The following is a 15,055-nucleotide window of genomic DNA, read 5'->3' as shown; positions in this document are numbered from 1 at the left end:
GTGCAAGAGGGGCATACTATGTATATATTCATGTTTAAATCTGCCTGACGTTAAGCTTATGATATTTCCATACACAACATATAGAGGCCCTTTTGCTTTTAGATACTAGTATAGGAGAAATTGACCAAAACACAAACATAACCATTGTCCAAACTGAACCATAACCATAACAATGTCAAGGTCAGAAAAAACCTGCCATTATGATATGAACACTTTACAACCATCCAATACACAAAATATAATTGTTCTTTTGATTTTAACAATACATCATTGTTGCTGTCTGGATTGATATCTCTAAGTCTCGCATTCTGCAACTTTATCACAGGCTAGACAAAAATGATTGTGTAGGCTAAAAAAGGTGACCTAAACATGTTAAAGAAATTGATGATATTTCCTATGCATGATATATTAACAATGATAGTTCTACAATCACACCTACTGATATTTAAATTTACAATGATTAATGGTTTTCCTGTTTGAATGGGTTTACACCTGTTAACATATTCATCATAAAAATGTTTCTCCGACAATTTTATAAACTTGAAAATAAAATATAGCATGAACCTTTATTATTGTCAAAGTTGACCAATGCAGTATCATATAATATAGTCTGATTGAAAAAAATTAAATCTTCACCTTTCAAATTCTGACAATTTATCTAAAATTACTCTTCCCGCCATACTTTTATGACTGGCTGATTGCATGCTGGTGAGTGAAGACTGGCAAGGGCGGCGTATGCCTATTTGTGCCGGCGGCTGATTTTACAGCAAATGAAGCGACTGTGCCTATACCGGAAGCATCGACCAGGCTAACCTGGGTTAAGCCGCTGTGGCAAATGAAGTACTACCTTAGTCATTCATAAACTTGTCTTGGTATAAAAACCAAATACAGATCAATGAGCAGACTTGTTGTTTTGATGGAACACTATCAGCTTTGCATGTTCTCCCTGCAATGATTTACTTTTTTTTAGTTACAGTTACTAAGATCTGACACTAGTGATAAAACAAATATAAATATTGACTAAGTCACTAGACCATAAAAATGATATATCTATGATCGATTGACATATACCAGATTGACATTTCAGTCAAAATTTTAAACCATCCATAGTGTAATATGTCATATTCAAGATAAACAATATTGTTCGCTTAGTGTTTAGTGATACAGGACACATAATCCTTTTTCCCAGTGGACCCCAAGAGTTAACTTGGGGTATAGAAATATGACCATTCATAGACTGTTCCTGTCTGGCAGTTAGACACTTGTTTAAATGGGATGTATGTTTGTCTGTGTGATATTTGCTGCATCATTCTGTGAGTTTGGAATAGTGGAATGTTCCAATATAGCAATTTTGATCCAAGAATAACAAATGGGGCTCAAAATTTGTGAATCAAAAACTGTTCTCTCTTCTCTTATTTTGACACCAGTAAACAGACAATCAAACATCTGTATAATAAACTGTTGACTCAAAGATATGTCTTGTCTGTCAGCATAAAAAAGACAATCTGATGGACAACATCATTACTTATTAATTCAAAGATGCTGGATTATGATTTAGCAGGTAGGGCTTAATAGGGTCTACAAATTGAGATGTACAAACAATAATGAAACTTAATAGAAATAAACTGTTTTCACAGAGATATGTCTCGCCTTTTTGTAATTTTGATTATGCAAATGTTGGAAATCCGAATAGCAGTACTTTAACATCTTACACAAGTTATGCAAATATTCAAAGTCAATGAACTATAAATGAGTTACATGGCTAAACAATCTCCATGTAAATGAAATGTGCCAATGTTATTACAACTGCATACCAAATACCATTGACTTACCATATCTAAATACAAACATTAACTTGTAAACTATGTAAAAGTTTAAAGTCAATGAACCATAAAGAGGGGTTGGAGCTATATAATCTCCATGGAAACAATACTTGCAAATGCCAATAAATTTGCATACCAAATATCATTAGCAGTTCCCCATAAACTGACCTAATCACAAACTAATACATGTAAAATAAGCAAAAGTTTCAACGTCAATAGACCATGACTGAGGGGCAGGGCCAAATAATCTCAATGGAAGTGAGATGTGCCAATGCTTATACAATTGTGTACCAAATATGATTGACCTACCACTTGTGGTTTACCATAAATTGGACCTCATCACAAACTAATACATTGTTGACGCCATCGCTTTCGCCACAGACGATGGAAACAGCATACATATGTCTCGCTTTTTGACTCCGTCAAGGCGAGACAAAAAGCGATATCTATTGTAAGTAGTCCCCATCAATATAACTTATAACAGAAAACTTGATATGGAAATTGCTAATTAATTCAAAGTCACTGAACATTTACTAGGGGCAGGTTCTCAAAATAGTCATCAAACTGATAGTACTGCAGCTTTTTACAAAATATCATTGATCTATCACAAGTAGTTCGTATCAAACAAACTTAATCATAAAACTTTTTAAATTGTTCAAGCCGTCTCAGGAAAAGCAATTCCCATGTCTTGCTTGCAAAATTCATTGCAGTCCGGCAAACACAGATTTTAAGATTTTAAAATAAATGGTTCCATTTTTATTATCAAATAACAATGTGAATTACATAACAAACATGATTTATATTTTAGCATGAAACTAAAAAAAACTCATTTAATTCTGATTATATGTGTAACAAAATCAATAATTCAGATTACACTCTTACATATGGTTTATACAGATTTTATTTCTATGTAATTAACAAATCCATTGAGATACTATAATATCTTGACAAAGTAAAACGTATTTATGATAGTGCTATAGTAGAACATAGAACATAAGAATACAAGTAATTTTTCTTACAAAGGGGGACAATTCTTCAAAAGATCTCACAGAAAATGTAACAGTGGACTTAAAACTTTCTCTGTGAGGTCCAATATGTTTACTTTCAATTAATTACACCATACTGTCAATTTATTCATTTTAGTGAGTTCAAGTTTGTGGATTGAGGAAAATGGTAATAAGTGGATGTTGTTGTTATCCAAAAATCTTGCAAATAATACTTGTAGTTTGTTGAACAAACAGTGATTTCTTTTTCAATTTTAAATTATTTTACAGGTGTAGTACAAATTTTGCCATGAAAAATTGTTCAGATTTAAAAAAAAATTCAGATTTTACTGTAAAACCAAATAAATATCTTCTCTTTATTCACTCTTGGAGAAAATAAGATTTTACTGTAAAAATTTGTTAAAAGAATAACTAAATGAATAAAGCACTGTAATTAAAATGATGATGTACAAAAGATAAATGCATAAACATGGAATGATTGACCAAATGTTTTGCTTGTAACTGACAGTCACGAATTCTAAGGCAACAATTTAGCCAAATACCAATTATCCACTTTATTCTTTTTTAACAGTACCTAAGTAGGTAACTTAACATTGATAGATGTTGGTACAAATCAATGGAAAGTATCAACTGATCAACTTCCATTTGGTTTCATTCCAAGTAATACAAATCTTGGAATCAAAACTACATTTGACCTAATTTGATATGCTCACTCAGATTATTGAATAGTTCATACTATGTATACAAGATGTTTCAACACAATGTGTGTCGTTTATAAAGATGGTGGTTTTGTACAATAAAACATAGATTTATGCTATAAAATTAAATAAATAATGATTTTCACTTAAATGGATATTGAGAAAAAATATATAACTTTAAAACATTGCATCAAATAAGGTTATCAATGAAGAAAATCCTCTTGATAAAACATTAGTAGCAGTTTCCTAATATTTTTTCAAGAATAATTGGTTAGGTATATTCTTATAATTAGACATTAATTTTCTGCCTGAAAAAAGTTATGAAATTATAATCCATTTCATCAAACCCTCATGGCTGACAAGATTATTAAGAAGTTTTTGTTTGAATAACTAGCCTCTAAGTATTCAGATCAAGTACTGTGGATTATTTTATTTTGTAGGTACCAATTTGTGTAAATTTTGTTAATATTGTCTTTTTGTGTATATTATATTTCAAGGCTTTGCCAAGGTCTGCACACATTCCTAAGGAAAAATAATACAGTGTTGAACATTTAACAAATCTGTGATTTCCTTGTAACCAAGAATATTGGTGTCCAAAAAATAATAATAAATCTACAGTATTCTTGATAATCATAATACAGTAACATATTAAACTGAATAATAATCAAGGATTAAAAAAGTTTCATCTCGTTCAAATTCTCAATAGAAGCAAAGTTACCTCAATTATGATCAACTTTTTTTTTACAACTTTCATGTCATACATATCCTATAAACATAGTAGCTACCCCATATCCCTGAAACTGTAAATGTATTCAGTTGAGATTCTATGTCACATGAAAGTATTCAAGTACTACAAATCTTACCACAATACCCGCCATATAAATAAGTTATAAAAGGTTTTATTTATGTGAAATAGCATCTAGTTTTTTTTTAATGTTTTTTCATTCACATGGTAAAATTTATAAATGAAAGAGCAAAAAAAGATGTTCACCTAGTAAAGTCTTTGGACGGAACTTTTTTTTTTTATCTAGGGATGGGATTAAAAAATAAAAGCAGATTAACAAAACATTAAATAAAATGGTTATCAATGGCATTAAAAATATAAATTATCATCTGCTATTTAATTTTTCATTCACATTTAAAATATGGTAAATATGATAAATGGAACAGCAAAAAGACACAATTACAATATTTGGACGGAAGATATTTAATCTAGGGACGGGATAAAAATAAAATATTTAAAGTCAAAAAGTGACATGTCAGGCTTATACAAAACAAAATGTCTTAAAAAAACTGAAATATAAATAAATAAAACAGTTAGAAATGAAGATGAAATATTTCCCTTAATCAATCAATTGCTTTATAACCTTTCCCCCCCTATATGCTGTAAACTGAGAAATTGTTGCATGCATTTATTATTGCGATTTAAACATTGTCAAATTTTTCGCAATAATAAAAACATGGCAATAATTTCTGAATTTACAGTAATCAAATCTATTTTTAAAAACTATATGATTTTATTAACAGATCAGTGTAAATTGCAAAAAAAATCAAAAACCTTTAATATTTTGGTAAATATTTTCATAACTATTGTCTTTAACAATGAAATGCAACAATCACGTTTAAAGATATTTAAAAAAATCTGAGAATTGAGCAAAAGTTTAAAAAAGCTTAACTACATAATAGAAATCTACAACTAAAGCAAGGACTAATGCATATTTTTCACTACAAAATGATTGTCTTAGTATCTCAAAATGCACAACAGTTTTTAAAAATATAAGTTTTACAGGGCTCAAAGTAAAGTTGTCAAATGAATAAAAATAATATATTTAATGTATAGAATCAAACTGTACAAACACTAATATTTCAATGTTGTATGAATAAGGTTTCAACCTTCATTTAGCTGTACATATTTCAAAAACATAAAAATGATCCATGTGTACAGTTTCCAGCTGATGCGACTACGTCTTCATGTAAAACTAACTCACACTTATATTTTAACTTGATAAGGTACAATGGTAGATCGATTAACATACAGATGTATGCACGGACCTAACATTTGATGCCCCCTTCTTATAGGTGGGACAGAAAGATCAAAACATTGATTTCATATAATTAAAAAACTGATTATTCAATATCAACTTTAACACCTTACTTTGGGGAATTTTATAAACATAACATTTAAGATATACACAACTTAGGCCATAAACAAGAATGTGTCCCAAGTACACGGATGCCCCATCCGCACTATCATTTTCTATGTTCAATGGACCATGAAAATGGAATAAAATCTCAAATTTGGCATTAAAATTAGACAGATCATATCATAGGGAACATGTTTACTAAGTTCAAAGTTAATCGGACTTTAACTTCATCAAAAACTACCTCAACCAAAAACTTTAACCAAAACTTTAACCTGAAACGGGATAGACGGATGGACGCACAGACCAGAAAACATAATGCCCATAAATGGGGCATAAAAAGTGTTCCCCGGGTTAGGTCAAAATTTTTAATTTATCATTTTCCACTTTTTTTTTAAAGATCCTCCAATTTGCAACAACAAAGTCACAGGCTAGGTATGGATGATTTAACAGTCAAAACTTCCCTCTTATGTCTACTTGCCTGAAATTGGGGTTATTTTGAGCTTAACATATTATACACACTTGTTTATTGTTGAAGAACATATGATGATCTCTAATTGTCAATTGGTTTTTTGTGTTATTGTGTTTCTGTAGTATTTTATTTTACCCCACATCTCATTCCATCAATAACAAACTTATTGCAGTTTTTGACATTATGCTTTCAGTTGAAAATCAAATCTCAAGAACAAATGTTATCATGACCAAACAATATATTCATATATAAATAAAATAATTGTATGAAAAAGTCAAATGAGCAATGTTAATGTCGTTGGAATATAATGATATACATACATATAGACAGGCGTTTTATATGTCAATCATAAACTGATAACACTAAGGGCTGTTTTACAAAAACATAATATGGGACAAAGGGAAGGCACTTAAAAATGGATGGTTGTCAAATATTTTTTATACAGTGAATATAAAGGAAAAAATTGCCTCCATATTTGGTCACCCCTTTTCTTTTTATGGAACTATCCTATCAAGTTAATTTTATTTTGTCAGTTTTCTTAGACATTATATTTTCTTTCTTCAGATAATCAATATATGTTTCTCTATTAAAAGGGCAGTTAGATAGCCAACAAGATTTGTTTGAAAAGGAAACATTATTTCTTGGGGAAGACAAACTGAGTTCTTGCCTATACAAAAAAAATGAAAACGACCAAATATGTGATGTACAGTAGGGAATCTGTCAATATTGTAGACCAAAAAGTTATAAAAAGTATATTACACAAAACATGGAAAACAGTAAATATTCATAAAATGCAATACAAAATTACAACAACCTCACAAGAGGTAATTTAACAAATATTATAGAATGATAAAAATAATGTAAACTTCAACAAATTACAAGCATTATTTCAACTTTCATAAAATAAGGTGTATAAAATATTGTCTTTAATTTGGTTTTGTACTATATTTTAAAAGAGGGGTTTGAAATACAAACGAGACTATTTCAATCTTCAACACAGAAAGATAAGACATTTTTTGTTTAACACTAACAATACTATTGCTGTAGACTAATTTAAAAGTTTGATTGAAATTACTTTTCTTAAAGAATACAATTTGTATTAATCAAAGAATTAAACACATTAAAAAACATGCTTGTGTGGAAGAATGAAGGAGTATTCTATTTTCTTCTTTATTTTACATGCATAATCAGCTCATTTAAATAATATCAATTTTCTTAAAAATTGAAATTTTGGGTTAAATCTAGTAGCGCTCTTTGAAACATTAAAAAAATTGTTTCTGTGGAAGAATAAACAAGTATTCTTTTTATTCAACTTTTTAATTTATGCATTATGCAAACGTAAAAAATAAAATTGTTATTCATTGTTAAATCTGCCTGCTGAAAACATTTCATATGATGGTGGAGGTGATGAAGCTTCAACATGGTCATGGTTTCCTATTGGTGGTAAAGCTCCATTTCTTTCTAAGGGAGGTAACTTATTACTCCTCTCATTCAAAGAAGGCAACCGACCAGTAGGTGCATTTCCATTTGACAATGAAGGCAACTGTCCATTTCTATCTCTTGGTGGTTTATCTGTTAACAGCTAAAATAAAATGCAAAAATTTTTACTTGTAAAATAAAATTCATATACATGTTCTTGATGTAAAATGAAATGCATAGACACGATTTTGTTGAAAAATGCATAGACTGTTCTTCTAAAATGAAATGCATAGACTGTACTTTAAAAACGAAATGCATAGACATGAATTGGTAAAATCAAATGCATAGACTTGTATGAGTCCTAAAATAAAATTCATATACTTGTACTTGTTCTAAAATAAAATATGCATACTTATACTAATAAAATAAAAATGCAGATTCTTGTACTTGCTATAAAATAAATGCATGTACTTGTATTTGTAAAATAAAATGCATATACTTTTAATTGTTGTAAAATATGATGAAAATATGTGAATAGTGTGAAATAAAATGCATAGATTTGTACTTCTTGTAAAATAAAATGCATATACTTATACTGGTTGCAAAACTTTAATGAAAATATGTAAATTATAATGAAATAAAATGCATATACTTGTACTTTTAAAACAGAAAGCAAAGAATTGTACTTGTAGCAAAATAAATTGTGCACACTTTTACTCGCTGTAAATAAATGCATAGACTTGTACTTCTTGTAAAACAAAATGAATAGATTTGTACTAAAAATGCAGTCTTGTTCTTGTGAAATAAAATGCATAGACATTAAATGCTTTTTAAAAAAATGCATAGATTTGTACTTGTCGTGAAATAAAATACACACACTTGCACTTGTAAAATAAAATGCATATAATTGTACTGGTGAAATAAAATACAAACATTTACTGTGAAATAAATTGCATAGATTTATACTTTTTGTAAAATAAAATGCATATACTTGTACTTGCTGGAAAAGAATGCACGTAGATATATTTATTTTTCTTTTTTGTTTAAAATGATCTTCTTTTTAATAAGATGAATTTTTTTTACCAGCTTTTACTTTGATTCTATTTGGGAGAATTTGTCACTTAAATAGTTCTTATTAAAGTAATAATGGGAAATGATTTACAGTAAACATGCATACCAGTATCTTATATTTTTGCCTTATATAATATATGGGATAAGGAAACAATTCAATTCCCTTTGTTTAAACATTCTTAATTTTAACAATAAAATTTTGGAACTGAATTTGAAACAAATGCAGATTATATATTTGGATTTGAGCGTACCTTAATTTGATAAATCCAGAAAAGTGCTACGAACACGTAAATTTAAAAAAATGTTTTCATCTTTTATAAAAGAAATTGGCTTACTGTTTGATCTTGTCTACTACTCCGTCTGTCCGTCACAAAGAGACTCTGTAGGTCTGGACCGTGAACATTCATAGTTTCTCCTACTTCATATGGACTATTGGCATCTGCTTCTTTCTCTGTGCCATCCATCATTCCAATCTGAAATGTCATCCATGTTTTATTATAGTAATGAGAAGGAAGTAGAATAAGAAGTTATACACACAGTAAAACCTGTATTGAGAGACCACTCAAAGTAGAAGACAAAAGTAGTCTCTTGATTACAGGTTCCCACTTTTGACTAGAAAAACCATTCATGTGCATAATTTTGCACGTACAAATGTAAGTGACATATACTGTTACTCAGTAGTGTTCTCATTACACTTGTAATAAATAATGATTGATTGATTGATTGTTGGTTGCTTAACGTCCAGTGGCAAATATTTCATGCATATTCAGGACGAGAACAAGTTCACAATAAAAACAATACGTAGGTTGATACAATAGAGGCCATCTGGGATGATGGTCGGGGAAATTTGGATTGCCACTGGAAAATGAGGGTATATTGGATAGGGACAGAAATTTAGCCTTGCAGCAGGCCACCTACGGACCCCTCAAAGAGTTGTTGCAAGGGTTCTTAACGTGCAAAGAGCGTGGCACTCTTTACACGAGGCATCGGATTTAACGTCCCCTTCTGACCGGACGTGACTGCGAACTTGATACATCCCGCACAATCAAACGGACGCCCCACTTCAGCAAGCGTTTTACTGCCGGTCGGGAGAAGACCAAGTGACCATATTTCTATACCCCAGTCACCCTTGGGGTGTAATAAATAATGAAATAGTACTATGAAATCAAATGTGTTTTTTTATAGTATTTTTCGTTGCAAGAAAAGTCCCATCTCATCCATGTTCAAAACTTCACATCAATTTAATTTTATCCTTTTACATATTCTACCAGTTTTCAAAAACAATTTTATAATTGGTTTATATATATCGCTCAGTCAACCGTGGAAATTTAGAAAAGACCATAACCGTAAATTTTTATACTCCGTCATTTGTTAAAGATTTTCTTCAACTATTTGTTCCTTCTATCTTTGTCCAGACACATTTATTCAATTGTTGTTTTGTAATTTTGTTGGACCACTAAGTTGTTATCACTATTTTGGGCACATTTTTAATTCCACAGTTCAGATACTTTTTTGTCAATTAATGGCAATAGTTTTGATGCCGATTCTTAAATTACTCATTCCTTTCAAAACAAGATTTGAACCTTAAAATATACTTAGTCAAAATACTTTTAATCAATGTTAATGGATAATGCATATCAAGTAACGTATCCAAGAATAGCCGACCTAAAAGTCATTTTACTACAAAATACAACATTTGAATCTAAAAATATACCGGGTCAAAATATTTAATCATCAACATTACGAGATAAATACATACATGGAGAATTTCTTTTTATAAAGAATAGCTGATCTAAAAGTTATTTTACAGTAAATGACACTTACTTGTGTAGTTTTTATATGGTAAGGGAAATTTTTGTTAGCAGCTCCGGGTCTGGTTAACAACTGAAATACAGAAGAAAGTATATAGTTCAGATAGGGACTCAGACAAAAAAATACATGTGCCATCCATTATGGTATGGTATACATACAACATAACATAATGCTCTATCTACTATGGTAGATTGGACATAACCATTTCAATCATTAATTGATATACTGCTTCTAAACTGCAGCAAATATACATGCACAATGCTACCACCATTCTAATGGGATACATATTCTGTGAAATTTAAAGTTCTTGATAATCTAAAACTTTCAATGCTAAAATTACATGATTGTTATTTTAACAAACACACATATATTTACACTTACCAAGAAAAATACGTGTCCACAAATAGTAACAAAGTTTGATACACCAGTGACAGTCTGCTCTCTGACCCACAAATTAATAACAAACATAGCAATAAGTATGGTGATAGGACCAGCCCAAAACCTGAAAAAGACAAATATTATAACAGTGGAAATGAGGTATTACTTGTGATGAGAAATTTTGATAATCAAGTTTTTTCACAAAAAAATCTTGTTAGAGAGCAGTGTTTATATAATTAATTCATTCAATTCCAAAAGCATGGACACACAGCTCTATATTAAAATATATATATACATGTATATACCTTTTAAGTGAGTTTAAACTAAATTTTCTGTCTATAGTGTGGTAAAAACCAGGTGAATTACAACTTCCCTTGTATAACTGTTTTGGTGAAATAGCATTTAATCTTAAAAGATATATTTTTGTGTCTAAATACCTTATTAAACAAAATTTCTATAGTTTTTTTTTCAGATGAATCCTTCATCATAAATAACATTTATGAAATACATAAAATATATAAATACATAAGATTGATTAATCAGTGACTGCTTTAAATAAGACTTTAAACAACTGTCATTTAAGTGGGAGGTTTAGCTAGCTGTAAAACCAGGTTAACCAAAATTTTCTTGGGAATATGTCTGTATCAAATCAGGATTGTGACAGTCTGTTTCCACTAGGCAAATACAAAGTGCAACAAGAATCTAAAAGATTAAAAACAGCCATATTCATGAACCACAATATCAATGTAATTTTTTCTCATTTAAAATAACCTCTTTTGACCTTCATAATATCCTTGACAAATTTACATGTCAATTAACTTGATTTTTTAGGATAGGCAATTCTTTTCACTTACCATATTGTATAATAAATAAAGAATGGAATGTAGAACCAGGTTTTCCTGGAATGTGTTACTAAGTTAACAATGAGAGAAACACAAAAGAATGTCCACCCGACCAGACGGAGGGCGATCAGTCCATAACCTGCTGGACTCTCGTAGATGTACAAAACCTCTCCTGGGTCAAACACCTGTAATATAAATAAACCTGTCATAACACAACTTTGTATCACTAGATTTAATCTTAAGAATAGCAACACATTTGATTGCTGTATAAGTATGTATAGAAATGTCCCGAAGTAGTTTACTGTAACATGAAAAAGTAATTTTGTTTGCATTATTTTCAGAAAAATAAAGAAAATCTAATTATTGTATTAAATGAAATGATATTTTAAAGAATCTTTAAATTCTTAGAAAAAAGGAGAGAAGATTTGGTAACATGCCAGAAGAAACTGTCAAGCTTTAAAAACTACAGTTGTCTACCTTGACAAAATAAGTTTTGGAAACTACAGTTGTCTCCCTTGATAAAATAAGTTTGAAAACTACAGTTGTCTCTTTTGGTAAAATAAGTTTTGAAAACTACAGTTGTCCCTCCCTGACAAAGTTTATCATGATTTAGTACATGAGTTATATTACCTCTGCCTCATACACAAACAGAACTGCATATGTCAGTGTGAATATACTAAAGAATACTGCAAGGACGATGTATAGTGGAGTGGAGAGCTTTCCTCTAACTATAGTATAACCGTTAGACATCAGTATCAACATCAGAACAAACATTATGTCACTCATCGCTTGGAATAAACGTCCTGAAAATGACAAATAAAATACATATCAACTTCAGAACAAACATTATGTCACTCATCGCTTGGAACAAACGTCCTGAAAATGACAAATAAAATACATATCAACATCAGAACAAACATTATGTCACTCATTGCTTGGAACAAACGTCCTGAAAATGACAAATAAAATACATATCAACTTCAGAACAAACATTATGTCACTCATCACTTGGAATAAACGTCCTGAAAATGACAAATAAAATACATATCAACTTCAGAACAAACATTATGTCACTCATCACTTGGAATAAACGTCCTGAAAATGACAAATAAAATACATATCAACATCAGGACAAACATTATGTCACTCATCGCTTGGAATAAACGTCCTGAAAATGACAAATAAAATACATATCAACATCAGAACAAACATTATGTCACTCATCACTTGGAATAAATGTCCTGAAAATGACAAATAAAATACATATCAACAACAGAACAAACATTATGTCACTCATCACTTGGAATAAACATCCTGAAAATGACAAATAAAATACATATCAACAACAGGACAAACATTATGTCACTCATCGCTTGGAACAAACGTCCTGAAAATGACAAATAAAATACATATCAACTTCAGGACAAACATTATGTCACTCATCGCTTGGAATAAACGTCCTGAAAATGACAAATAAAATACATATCAACATCAGAACAAACATTATGTCACTCATCGCTTGGAATAAACGTCCTGAAAATGACAAATAAAATACATATCAACATCAGAACAAACATTATGTCACTCATCGCTTGGAATAAACGTCCTGAAAATGACAAATAAAATACATATCAACTTCAGGACAAACATTATGTCACTCATCACTTGGAATAAACGTCCTGAAAATGACAAATAAAATACATATCAACTTCAGGACAAACATTATGTCACTCATCACTTGGAATAAACGTCCTGAAAATGACAAATAAAATACATATCAACTTCAGAACAAACATTATGTCACTCATTGCTTGGAACAAACGTCCTGAAAATGACAAATAAAATACATATCAACATCAGAACAAACATTATGTCACTCATCGCTTGGAACAAACGTCCTGAAAATGACAAATAAAATACATATCAACATCAGGACAAACATTATGTCACTCATCGCTTGGAACAAACGTCCTGAAAATGACAAATAAAATACATATCAACTTCAGAACAAACATTATGTCACTCATCGCTTGGAATAAACGTCCTGAAAATGACAAATAAAATACATATCAACATCAGGACAAACATTATGTCACTCAACGCTTGGAACAAACGTCCTGAAAATGACAAATAAAATACATATCAACAACAGGACAAACATTATGTCACTCATCGCTTGGAACAAACGTCCTGAAAATGACAAATAAAATACATATCAACTTCAGGACAAACATTATGTCACTCATCGCTTGGAATAAACGTCCTGAAAATGACAAATAAAATACATATCAACTTCAGGACAAACATTATGTCACTCATCGCTTGGAATAAACGTCCTGAAAATGACAAATAAAATACATATCAACATCAGAACAAACATTATGTCACTCATCGCTTGGAATAAACGTCCTGAAAATGACAAATAAAATACATATCAACTTCAGGACAAACATTATGTCACTCATCACTTGGAATAAACGTCCTGAAAATGACAAATAAAATACATATCAACTTCAGGACAAACATTATGTCACTCATCACTTGGAATAAACGTCCTGAAAATGACAAATAAAATACATATCAACTTCAGAACAAACATTATGTCACTCATTGCTTGGAACAAACGTCCTGAAAATGACAAATAAAATACATATCAACTTCAGAACAAACATTATGTCACTCATCGCTTGGAACAAACGTCCTGAAAATGACAAATAAAATACATATCAACATCAGGACAAACATTATGTCACTCATCGCTTGGAACAAACGTCCTGAAAATGACAAATAAAATACATATCAACTTCAGAACAAACATTATGTCACTCATCGCTTGGAATAAACGTCCTGAAAATGACAAATAAAATACATATCAACATCAGGACAAACATTATGTCACTCAACGCTTGGAACAAACGTCCTGAAAATGACAAATAAAATACATATCAACATCAGGACAAACATTATGTCACTCATCACTTGGAATAAACGTCCTGAAAATGACAAAAAAACCTACAAACGTGTCTGAATTATTAAGTTTATGTTTAAGAATTAAATAAACATTATAGTAAAAATACAATCAACACCATGTCTGAAATTACACTGCTCAGGTTTGAAGAACTGCCTTCATTGCAATATAGATTGGAAAAAATCTCAAATGTGCAAGATTATTTTAATAATTCTAATTGCCATAAATAGTGCAACTAATCATAATGGAAGAATAAGGTAGATCCAATGGCCTTGTAGCCATATTTACCTTATTTTATCAAGATTATGGTGTGTAAGGTTTTTTGAAAAATGAACAAGAATGCTTGTGTTGTCAGGTTTTGCATGCCACTAACACTAATATAAAGTATCCTATTGTTCTGCTTTCCAAGTACAAGAAGTGTAGACTT

At 30.3% G+C, this 15,055-nt stretch overlaps 1 protein-coding gene across 1 annotated transcript in view; it reads right to left on the bottom strand.

The window, feature by feature from the left end:
• Nucleotides 1–2,566: 2,566 nt before the first annotated feature.
• The window catches only part of LOC139524506 (transmembrane protein 145-like), a 32,813-nt gene continuing 20,324 nt past the window's right edge, over nucleotides 2,567–15,055 (bottom strand). The window contains exons 8-13 of the mRNA XM_071319311.1: nucleotides 12,291–12,463; nucleotides 11,673–11,845; nucleotides 10,822–10,942; nucleotides 10,453–10,512; nucleotides 8,964–9,101; nucleotides 2,567–7,720 (exon numbers count right to left, since the gene is read on the bottom strand). Of these exons, the coding sequence (XP_071175412.1) occupies nucleotides 7,493–7,720; nucleotides 8,964–9,101; nucleotides 10,453–10,512; nucleotides 10,822–10,942; nucleotides 11,673–11,845; nucleotides 12,291–12,463 (893 nt within the window). The 3' untranslated portion in view covers nucleotides 2,567–7,492. The remainder of the gene's footprint in view (nucleotides 7,721–8,963; nucleotides 9,102–10,452; nucleotides 10,513–10,821; nucleotides 10,943–11,672; nucleotides 11,846–12,290; nucleotides 12,464–15,055) is intronic.

The sequence above is a fragment of the Mytilus edulis genome, chromosome 5, assembly GCF_963676685.1.
Source record: "Mytilus edulis chromosome 5, xbMytEdul2.2, whole genome shotgun sequence".
Lineage (NCBI taxonomy): Eukaryota > Metazoa > Mollusca > Bivalvia > Mytilida > Mytilidae > Mytilus > Mytilus edulis.
The sequence above is the reverse complement of the archived record's forward strand: the minus strand, read 5'-3'. Positions and strand labels throughout refer to the sequence as shown.